General features: G+C 34.6%; 1 protein-coding gene and 1 long non-coding RNA gene across 2 annotated transcripts in view; one reads left to right on the forward strand and one right to left on the reverse strand.

Annotated features, from left to right (window-relative positions):
• Positions 1-385: 385 nt before the first annotated feature.
• Positions 386-4,124, reverse strand: LOC139764144 (uncharacterized). Its single transcript, XR_011716320.1, has 2 exons — positions 3,820-4,124; positions 386-2,692 (listed from the first exon to the last, which is right to left on the reverse strand). It is a non-coding gene; the product is annotated as an uncharacterized lncRNA (long non-coding RNA).
• Positions 4,125-4,413: 289 nt separating this feature from the next.
• The window catches only part of stck (LIM zinc finger domain containing stck), a 38,278-nt gene continuing 30,443 nt past the window's right edge, over positions 4,414-12,248 (forward strand). Inside the window, exons 1-2 of the mRNA XM_071690689.1 lie at positions 4,414-4,534; positions 9,273-9,306. Of these exons, the coding sequence (XP_071546790.1) occupies positions 4,468-4,534; positions 9,273-9,306 (101 nt within the window). The 5' untranslated portion in view covers positions 4,414-4,467. The remainder of the gene's footprint in view (positions 4,535-9,272; positions 9,307-12,248) is intronic.

Consider the following 12,248-nt stretch of genomic DNA (forward strand, 5'->3'; position numbering starts at 1 on the left):
AAACTGATATGAGTTCCACATCTAGTTGTGGAACATGAAACATGGAAAGGAAATTTGAACCTATACCTCATTTTTTGAAAGGGGAAAGTTGAGGTAGTACAGGCACATGATGAAGAAACATAAAAGAAGATACCAAAAAGAGTGTTATGATTGGAAATTATCAGGAAAAAGGTAAGTGGGCTAATCCAGGACAAGATGAAACTTAAACATCAAAGATATCATCATAACATGAGGCAACATGAGGAACTGAGGAACTTTTTTGGGCTGTGTTAAACTGATTATTTTGTGAAGCACAGTGACTGATAAATGATGTGATTACCTGAAGCTGGATGAGAAGGGTGAGAATTTCATAACTTGGTATTCATAAAGGGGTGAAAAAATGCCATTTCATTGAGAAAATATAATTATGGATGGCTACACCTGATGAGAACATACAATCATCATGAAATTATTAAATAATATGAAATATTGGTATTCAGATATAACATATAAATAACTTTGCACTATAATTCAACCAGATAACCTTCACATATAGTAGGTTATTTCCTCAGCAGGCATGTCTATGGTACTACTCTATGATTCAAAATTGAAATAAGGAAGGTACAACTGTCAGTTCTTCTTTAGCTCTTTTGATGTTATATATGAAAAAATAATACCACTAGCTCTGAAAAAATCATACAATAATAGGAAACATATCATGAATTAGATTTCAAGTGATTTCTATTTTCTAACAGTGATACACAATAATGATCTGCAGCCTTTTCAGTCATGCCAATGAGAAAATTGCTACATAATTTCTGATGCACTGCACATTCTCGATGCATAATAAATACATATTGGGTTCTTATGTCTTTAAAAGATTTTAAACAATAACAAACACCAAACTTTAAAATCAAAAGCTTATACTGTCTACAAACAATGGGTATCAAGGACCAATCAAAATAATAAGGAAAAAAGATTTCTGTGTAAGCCAGAGTCATATCAACTTCCTTACACCAAGCATAAAACTAAAAGAAGAGAAGTGGTTCATCCTTAACCTGAGATAGTAATTAAGCACCCTCAATGCTAGCAATAAGACATATGAAATGTTATTTCCATTATAAGCCTACACCATTCATAAACTTAGAAATAAAAAAAATTGCACAAGAACATTAATTTAAGGTTACTAAACATAAAAAGGCCAAAAGGGAGACCTGCAAAACAAATGGACCATTACCATGTTAAGGTATTTTTAAAAGAAAATTTGCAATGAGAGCAAAATTATCTATTTAGGTTTTAGTTCACATGTAATGATTATAAGAGTGATTAGAAATGCAGGATCTTTGACATACCCCTTGTGCCTAAATATAATCAAATGCAACATCACAGGTATCTATATAAATGATTGTAAGGATAATCCAAAGTCTAAAGTGAAATGATTTGCTCATAAGTACTCATTATTTCTATTTTTGTAACTGTTTTTCATGCACAGCATCCAAATTCTATGCAAACTTTTAATGCAAAAAAGATTTTTTCTTTTCCCCTACTGTTGAACTGAATGGCAAATATATATCAAGCATCCTAAAAATGCTAAAATATGAATACATTTTAAAAGCAAATGTCTCCTTTTAACAATCTAAATATCTATCAAACTTCAAAGATGTTTCACTTGTAATTAGCGGTTTGACAAAAAATGGATAAATTATTCAAAAACTAGGTTCACTTGAACATAGCTGCATAAAGGTACAAAATCAGAAATGGGCTATTACAATTTACTATAGTATCAACTTAATATGCATGGTTTAAATGGCTTCCATTCTGTCCCAGTTGTGATTGTAACTTAAGGGACCCTAGAAAAAAAAAAGGCATATGGCCATCTCATATTATGGTAAAGTTTAAGGCACACAACCTTGCTACCCTCCGAAGCTTAACCATGTAATTACAAAGTGACAGGTAAAAATTCTTCCTAACAGTGATGTGATAATGCATAGTGATATGCTTTAAGGTGACAATCAAAATTTAGAACCCATTTATAAAACAATGGGTAATAATTGGATAGAATTCACCTATTCGACTGGGATAATACTGAAGTAACAATCCTACATTTATAAATATCTATTACACTGTATTTTCCTGGGAATTTTATCAAAATAATTGTTTTTAGTTTGTGGATCATATATAAAGGCACCTAAATATTTCTATCACAGTAAAAAGCCTACCAGTAGAAAAAAGATTATTTCAAGTACCATGAATATCTTAGTTTCAATCCTTCATAAACAAACGTTAATCAAAGAAAATTCCTATTTTCGTTCTACTAGTATTCTTTTCCACTAAAGACCATAATCTAATTTGTGCTCTCATAATACTTCAGGTAAACAAGGTAAATCAGTGCATTAATAAAAGTAAAAACCATTCTAAATCTTCAAAATGAGAAAAACAGTTTTAAGGAACTTTGACATAAGATGTAACATACTGTAAAACTTCCAAAGTACAACAAACTCATGAAAAAAACTCTTACAGCTCTATCTCCTTGGGCCTAGTCTTGAAGTATACCAAAAGGACAACGATAAGAAACAGTCCTCCCAACACTGGGAGGGCTATTGTAAATGCCTTCTCCTTATTTTCAATAAATTCCTTCTTTCGCTCCTTCTTCTCCTTGGCAGTTTCTTTCACTTTACCCTTCAACTGACGCATCTTGGATTCTTAAACCAAACTGAAATGGGTAAGATTATGAGTTATCAACAAAAATGTTTGAGTTAGCACTGAAAAAACATTTAAAAAAAACAAATGGCATCCTAGCTTCGTCTCTTTGATGTATATCAACTGACATATTTCTCTCATGTCTCCCCTGATGATGTGATTATTACACGAAAGGTGTTACTGCTAAGGTGCAGCATACAGAAATTTAAGAACTTGTTTGATAAAGACTGTTCAGTTTGTAGACCAACATATGAACTGACTGTGGCTCCAAGAATCCAAACTCCAAGTGAATGTATTTTGTCAGCTGTCTGCAGGAGGGTCACTTTTCTATTGTCCTCGTGCTACATGTGAGGACATTCAAAATGGCATGGGGATGCCACAGGTAAACCACATGCTCATTTCCCACTTGTTGGAATTGAACGAAAGCCACAAGAGTTCGCTTTTAATTTTTACGTTTTAATGTTTGTCATCCCACACTTTCCCACAATTTCAAAGCCCTGCACACTTTACAAGGAAATGAAACTGATGGAATTACTGGTGCTAAACTTAAACTCCCAACTATATCAACTTTACCACATTAAGAGGAATCCAAGGGTAACAATTTTGTATAATTTCATCTCGAAAATTTTAACTGCATTCTGAAATCTTACCCATCTAAAAACATGATAAGAAGAGTGGTGACAGCAGAAAGAACGTGGGGTAGTGGGAATGATATAATAATAGATCGGTGACAGTAATGGAAAAGTGGAGGGGTGGCGATGGTAGAGTGGAGGTGGTAGTAGTAATGAGTTTGTCGTTGTGAAAGGGTGGTGGCTTTGGGCTAAACTGGAATGTATTAGTTTTGTCTCTTTGGGTATATGATACTAGCACCAACGTAAGTATGAGAGAATAGTGCGTGTGTGGGATAAAGATTGTTTTGTTGTACTTACAAAAAGCTCATATCAGATTGGAACAGAGGATATACGTCTATCAATGTAACAAAACATGAAATGCATCATCACTGCAAAACAGAAGACCAGCAAGACTGGCAAGGTCAATTTATGCCAGTGCTATGTCCTATTCCCTTTCCATATAAACTATAACTTGTAGGCAGTTACTTGAAAACTATACAATGTGGTTTAGTGATAAAATGGCTCTTACTAAATTCGTTTAAGATGTCACAAGTTTCAATGTCTTGATTTGGGTAATACCTAGAATAACGTGGAAATTGAAGGTAATATATACCACAGCTGTTAGCTTTCAGTACAGCTGATGTCGCCACCGAGTTGTTTACACCTAAACGTCAACGTGGTTCAGGAGTCAAACCAAAACCTGTTAAGTATTCCTTGTGACAAAACAAAATCATATGCTTGTCGAATCTTGTCATTTAGAAAAATATTGATAATCAAGAATTATATATTTATAGTATATTCTTGTTGTATACTTAGTTAAGGTATGTATACAACACTGAGATACTAGATGGTAAACCTATTATTCTTTTAGCAAAATTGCAATGTGTAGTTATTCTTTAAGTATTCAATACGGAGTTATTCATAACCGCATATTTCATGATTAATATAATATTGTTTTGATATGCTAGATTTACTTTCTAGATTATCTCCTACAAAATCGCTCTTCTTAGAAATAAAAAGGTGAGGTCGTTGTCAGTCTTCCAATAGAAAAGCGGGATTAAAACCTCAGAGCTAAATCCTTTGTTCTTATTGGTTCTTCTTGTATTAAGGCCAAGTGACGGGAGGGTATCATGTAAACAGACATCCGCTATTTTCGGGTAGGGTGTAGGCTCTCTCTATGGTGTGTGGGCGAGTAGTCGAAAGAATTACAAAATTTAACCCCCCGTCTGTCGAGGAATCAACCCGTAAGTGGAGACTGTGTTCTCCGCCGTAATCTTTGTAAGACTGTATGGCTGAATGCTATGGAGAAGCATGTGTGGGGATTGATGTACTTAGAGTTAATTCTGTTTGTCGGTGGTTTGTAGTGAAGGTGGGTGGGGACCTTTTCGCTGAGGTCCCTCAGTCTGGGTGCAGGTGTTTGTTCTTTTATGTATATAGAGCATCCAGTGGTATTTCAGAGGTCTCTGTGTGTTTAATGTGTCACTGAAAGGTATAATTCATATGAATTTGGCATAAAACCAGTGTTTTGTAGCATGAAATTGCCAATTTGCTATCATTAGACTTGCTGGTAAAGTTTCAGTTTAGGAGCCCCCAGAAATGAATTATGGATTTGAAAGACTCATCACTTGAAGTGATTTAGACAAAGAGAGTGTGCTTTGAATCATTATATCATCACACTGGGAATATATTATTCTGTAGTAGCTGCAACAGTGGTTACAGAAAATGTGGGACTGAAGGAATTGAAACCATTACAAATCAGCAGAACCTTTAAAGACCTCACTTAAGATTACATAGTGGCCAAGTTTCACCCAAATTTTCCTTATTATAATTGAAATATATCAAAGACTTTGTTACATCTTTCTGCTACCCAGTTGGCCTCATACAGGGTGAGGAAGTCAACGTTATCAGTGAACACAACAAACACAGTAAGCGAAGACACTCTAGCATTCACATATTCTTCATATAACATCAAAAATGAGGTAAATTTAGATTGCTAGGGGAAGTGGATCACCTGAAGATTGTCTCCAATCTCTCCGGATTGTTTTTCTGTACTAAGGTAGGTTAGGTTACAGTTGGATAAGTTAGGTAGAAAACAAATGCATCGTAATCAAATCTAGAATCCTCAGATGATCCAAGAAAGTTAGGTGAGGTTTTGGTTTTTATATTTCTAGAAATGTTTCACTTTTACCCCATATTTTTTCTGATCACTATTGCCTACCTTATTTGCACTTGTATTTATTACTGAAGGCTAAACTAGAACTTACTCAGATTTGTCATATTAGGTTAGTTTAGAATCCATAATGTCTTTGCTGAGTGATTTACATCGTAAGCAGCATTTGAAATCATTTTAAAGCTTTTTAATGTTGAAATCTTGAATATTAAATTTTGAAACCCAGTCCTTGAAGTTTTACTGTAAGGTGAAAAATTATATAAATTTTAAGCTTATAGATATGGTAGTGAGAATATTTTGATTGAGAGGACCAACGTGTGCTGAATTTGTTCACATGTATGATAAGGATGTGTAAAAAGAGAATGACCAAGAGTATCTATGTGTCAGAAGTAGATATGACAAAGAATATCTATGTGTGAGAAGTAGATAGGGCAAGGAAAAGGGGAGATCAAGGAGTTGGAAGGATAAAGTGAAGGAAATTGTTGGGTATTGGGGCCCTAACATTTACGAGGTGAAAGACTTGTAGTGGAAAGAATGCATTGGAAGAATTCTGTCATTTGGATTGAACTAGGTCATATGAAGCAATCAATATAAACTGAGTTTGAATTTGTATTGGATGTTTGTCTGGTTTTTGTACATATTACAAAACACTTAGAGATTTGATGTTTGCTGAAGTAGGAAAGGCTCCAGGGGAGGGAGGGAGGGAGAAATTAAGATAGTGAGGGTCTGTAAATAAAGGATGAAATTGATATTCTGTGATTCTTTTTTTTTTAATGTCAGAATTCAAAACTCAAAAAAAAAAAAAAGGAGCTGGCTTTGAAGTTCAGGGAAAATGCAGGATGAGGTAAAGAAGATTGAATAAATTAACTCAAACCTATGTTAGGTTCTGGTTTCAGTGGTTGACTAAGTGGAAATCACTAGAAACCTTACCAGTATTAGGTCTGGTTTATGTGAGTGAAATTTTAACTGTATAAAGGAAATATTTAAACATTGATTGTTTACCATACTTACTATTGTATCTAATCCCAAAATGTACAGTGTAAACTAAGTGATAATATGATTACAATGAAGTGCTGGGGTGGCACTTGGCTTATTTGAAGTTGAGAGTGAGTAAACGAGAGTGTAATTTTTCTGCTGCGAGGTTGATGTTTTAGGAGAGGTAGGCCTTTCATCCATTACGAGCTGATGTGAATGAGCTTGGAGGGTCATTGAAACTCAGACTGGGGATCATCAGGCTAGGGGCTCAGGGAATGGGCTGGAGTTACTAGACATGGGAACTTTGTGTACATTGCTCTGATGCATTTTTAATCAATTCTTGCTGTGTCATGTCTTTGATTAATTTATCCTGAATCTTTTACATGCTCTTTACTTCTTGTTAGGTGAAGAAGTTCTCTTCCAAGAAGCTAATGTTTTTGATTTGTCAGTCTATCTGTCCTGGAATTCCCTCAAAGGGGTAACCATGGCAATAGTGTCTCCATAACTAGTAAACTCCAGTGCCACTTCTTAGCCTTTATTGCCTCATCCCTAACAGGCCACTGGTGGAGGCTAAGTCTAGTGCAGTGTTTGCAGAGGCTCCTACCTAAAATTCCTAGTGACTGCATCTACTTAATGCTCCTCTCTAATGTTCCTACCTACTACTTCTGCTTAATGATTTCTAATCCTCCTACCTACTGCTTCTGTCTATTGCTCCTACCATTTTGCCAAAAGATAGGGCAAGCACACAGCACTTACCACAGGAAAATATAGGGTTACGAAAAATGAGCTGTGTGAGTTAAGTGTTGTCGTGTGTTATATGTGACAAGGAGAGAGAGCATGTTTGTGGACAGAGTGTTAGTAGTCCACTTGTAGGTGAGGCAGAAAAGACTGCTACTTGGGTCAGAGGAGTACATCTTGACAAGCACTAAAGTGCTGGTTCATTATGCAGCCGTTACTAACCCTCCCGATATCAAGGCGGGTAATACTGGTAATATACCTCCCTGGTCGTTGGCTGCCTACCAACTACTACCTGATTACTATCGGATCCCAAAATGTACAATGTAGACTGATTTGTTAACTGGGTTATAATGAAGTGCTGGAGGTGGCACTTGGTTTATTTGAAGTAGAGAGGGAGTAAACATGAGTGTTGTTTTGCTGCCATGAGATTTGCCAGTCTTATCCCAGTATCCGTGTTGATCTTTACCTTTGTTATTTCATTTTCAGTATCTTTCTGATTACTATCCCCTTGAATGAGCTTCATCACTCTTACAAGTAGAATTTTAAGCTGGCACTGGCACTCATTGATGACCTCTTTACTGGTATCCATCTTGACTTACCCTAATAGTTCTGCTGCTGGAGTTTTTTCAATAGAAAAATTAAACCTTTTCAAAATCCTTGGCATGCACATTGTTTTCAAACGTGGCCATATCCTACAGGTTATGCTAGGCATTCTTCAGTGTAGGTAATTTCAGTGTATATAATGCCTCAGCTCTTACCCAGATGCCATCCTTAGTGATGAGTTACTTTAAGAAAATGTCAACTCCCTATCCATGAGAAGAGCAACTCACCAGCCAGTGTTGGGTGCCCTTATAAGGGCAAAATGCACAAAAATAACTAAGGTAGATATAAAGGCTAAATCAATTAATTGATTGTGGCAATGTGTAAATCCCTTGGCATTATGCACAGAAATAAGGTAAGACCATCTTGTGTTCCAAAAAGAAAAACAATATACTGTGATTATGCGAAGATGCCTAGACAACAGATTAACATCTTCCAATAACATAATGAACATTTCATTGAGCACCAAGAGGGATTTATATACAATGATCGTAGGCCACATCATGAATCATTACACCATGGAGACTCATTGTGTTTTTGTGTGTACCTATACATGTGTATGTGTGTTTTACATGTATTTGTATGAGCTAGTGTGTGTGTCTGTGTCTGTTACATGCTGTTTAACTACTTTATGATCTAATATCTTGGTATTTATTTAAGTTTTTTGTTTTTGTTGTAGATTCCACAAAGAACTGTGGCATTAATGATTTACTATTTTGTATGTAGAAATGCCTTGGAATCTAAATAGCATTTATGTGATACTGGTGTTAATGTGTATGTGTGTGTCTGTGTTTTTAATATATATGTTCTACAAAGTATTCGTGTTGATATATTCAGTAATTTTATGTAGAAATACAGCTAGAGTATTGAAAACTCTTTCTAAAATCTGTAAACTCCAAAAATCCATGGTCCTAAATAGCTGCTTTTATTATCCCAAACAACAAAAAAATGTATGATTTCCACTTTTTACACATGGTTTTCTGTGAACTATGTCGCAGAGGCTGACTCATTTGCAACCATTTCTCTCTTTTTGAATTTCCATGTTTTTTAATGTTATTTGAATGGTTGTTATGTCAGAATGTTTATAGCTATAACCTCTCCTAATAGAATATAAGGATAATATTAGTTCAAGTTATTGTTTAAATTAATTATTTTTTGAAAAATGAAATAATTTTTTAAGAAAGGTCTTGTGATCTAGGGGCATTGCAAAGAAACTGCTTCTTTTTCTCATTATCACCAGAACTGTAATATATTCAATTATGCATTTCTTAGATATTAGATGTGATATTCTATGCTAAAGTGCATAATACAGTACATGTCCTATTAACTGAAAGCTGCCATTATCATGAATGAGGGGAACTTCTATTATGTTAATGGGGGTACAGTATTATGAAGGAGGAGAGAAATATTCCAATTACTGTATGAGGCTTTTTTTATGTGATTCGGTTAAACTTCTCTTTAAATTTTCCTAATTGCTGTTGACGCTTCCTCTATTCCAGGGTTGTTTGTAGATTACTTTGGAAAGATGCCAGGGTAAGTCAGCTTTAGCAAAATTTGATGTTGTACTAATAGAAGCAACTTGCAAGTGTGGGTGTCTTTAATGTAAATCTTGTGTTTGGCCTTCTTTATGACAATGTGTTACTTATGTGGGTCCTAAGTTGGTATGAATACTTTCTGAGTAGTATGTAATTTATATTTGTCACACCATTTGTGCTAAGAGTTTCTAATTGTACACAGTGCTTATAGTTTCAAGGGTTAGTAGCTGCTTAAGTGCCATGCAGTCTTATAAAAGAGAGAAAGAGCCTTTTTTTAAGAGAATTTGAAATTACAGTTGAGGAATTGGATCCAGGTTAGAAATTCAGTTCTGATAAATAATGTGAACAAGTGGGTGGGCAATTTAGTAGGAGTGATATGTAAATATGGGGTCCCAGGTGAAAATTACATTGGTGGAAGAATATATGAGACAAATGTGATCATCAACAGGCATTAGTGTTGTAATGTTAAGAAGTCTATGAATATACTGAACATCGTATAGCTAGATCATGAGATGACAATGCAAACGAGAATAATTGATGTGTTTTTCGTAAGGAAAATTTGTTAGTGTCCCAGCTATAAGTTTTTTGAGAGGGTAAAGTGAGGGCATATCAGATCATCTGGTATAGGACTATAAATGTAGATGAAAAATAAGAGGGATGAAAATTGAGAAGTGAAAGAATTAGATTTTAGATAGAAGCTGAAAAATAGCAATAAAAGTGAGGTTAAAGTGATGTGCAGGCATTTGAAGTGTATTACAAGCAGGAGCAAAAGAGGTTTGTGGCAATGTAGTCTCAGAATAAGTCATTTTGGAAGATTTGTTACCAGTGATAGAGAATTTGGAAGATTAATCGTATACAGTAATGGTGAATAGTCTAAAGAATCTTGAAAATGCTTGAATGATAACATAAGGGGAAATGAAAATGTGTTTTGGGAAGATAGATGTGGGAAGTAGACATGTTAAAGATGAGGATGTGCTTGATAAGTATGAGAGATTATGGAGCAAAATGTTTTTAAGAGGTGGAGAGAGTACTTTTAAAAGTGTTTAAGTATATTGATATATGTCCAGGGTATTAATTAAAAAAGGATTAAAGATGATGAGAGTGAAAAATAGGCACTGGAGAGAGTATGACAATACAAAGGAGGAGATGAGGACAGCAGTAATGTTTCTAAAAGATTTGAAATCTTGGTGTTAAGACAGTGTGGGGAGGAAGATAAAGAAGGAGGACAAAACCCCCTAATTTGGAAACTTTAGAGCAACATGGAAAAGTGGTCATATGTACAGTGATTGGGTAAAGGTGTAACTGGATAAAGATAAAGGAGTAAAAAGGATTTTAGAATTTGTTTAGGAATTAATTTTGGCAAAATTGGAGAGTTAAGTGGCATGGCAGGACTGTGATTTAAGATGTGCGTAAAGATTTTTGCCATAAAAAGGTAATGGAGAAAGTTCTAGAGGAAAAGATGCAGAATTTTTTAATTCAGAAAAGGCATACAGTAAGATTAATAGGAGTGGAATTCAGGGAGTTCTTACTGAGAATATGTAAGTTCTCAAGATTTAAAATTTCAGAAGTCTTTTTCATGCTAAAAGGCTATGAATAACTGATAGGCTATAGTGCTTTACAAATTCTGCAAAACCAAATTAAATCATAGGACTGGGTAATGTCATCGTGGTTTTTAACCCTTTTGCTGCGTATGGGGTATGTATGTCTAGGTAATTTTTTCCGTTTCCTGCATGTGGGGAGTACACTTTTAATTCTTGAATCTGCCCAAAGCTGTATCCTTATATTATTCAGTATAAATGGAGGTGTCAGGGAAGCCTGTACAAGATATGCATCTTCTTGTTATTTGATAATTTTTGAAGCTGTGTCACTCCCGCCAGATAGTAGACATTGCGAATGAAAACCGTTTGTAATTATATTTGTTTGTGACAAAACAGTTACAGAAATACCACACATCTCATCATGTATGCCTGAAAATTCTCCTGGAGTACCTCAGATGCTTGCTAAAATTGGAGCATCATGAATTAACGGGCACTTAACAGATGTAGACAGTGTCTCATAAGATTGTGTTGTATTACATTTTATATAGAAAATTACATTGTAGTTAACTGTGATAACAACTTAAGGAGATATTGTTTTAGAATATTTGAGAATATCCAGCAAGCAGGGTGTCCCTAGGTATTATGACTGCTGCAATGAAGAGTGAAGAGTTAAGTGAGGTGATTACAGGGTACAGCAGAACATGATGGGACAGAATGGAAGAAACCAGTTATAATTTGACCGATGCTCTTGAATCAGAGAAGTTAATTGAATCATACATCCATTTGCTGATGTATGTTAGGAAGAGGGTGTTCAAAGTTTACACAAAAGCGCATTCTTTGTTTTGAAAGAGATAGGGAGTTGAAGTTGATATTGTGTGAATGGAAAAGGATTAATTGTTTTATAGGTTTACCTATTTGATAAGAATAGTAGGATAAATGAAGCAGAAAACAAAGTCAAGGAATGGAGAAGAAGTAGAGTTACATTGAAATCTCTAGTAAATGAGATAAAGTTATAGTGTGAGTGTGCATAATGCTGTAATTAAAGCTTGATATTTGGAATTATAAAGTAGTCTTAGGTTTATTCTATAGCTTAGGACCCACAAGTAAACATAGTGCTTTTTATTAGTTTTCATCATAACAATAATATATTTTAAACTGTATTTTTCAGTTCCCTAAACTATTAATTGTTGGTCATTTACATCTTGAGGGAAGTTTAAGATCTGTGATATGTATCTTCCTTTTAAAGCTACTAATTTAAATGATTATCTTTGTTTAAGACTAAAATTACTCTTCATATAAAAAAGGAATCCTTGACAGTTTGCACTAAAAATGATCCTTTACCATATCTTAAATTCTTATCACCAATGTTTCTTAATTAATATTGGATATAGTATATAGTTTA

This window comes from Panulirus ornatus, chromosome 48 (assembly GCF_036320965.1).
Source record: "Panulirus ornatus isolate Po-2019 chromosome 48, ASM3632096v1, whole genome shotgun sequence".
NCBI lineage: Eukaryota > Metazoa > Arthropoda > Malacostraca > Decapoda > Palinuridae > Panulirus > Panulirus ornatus.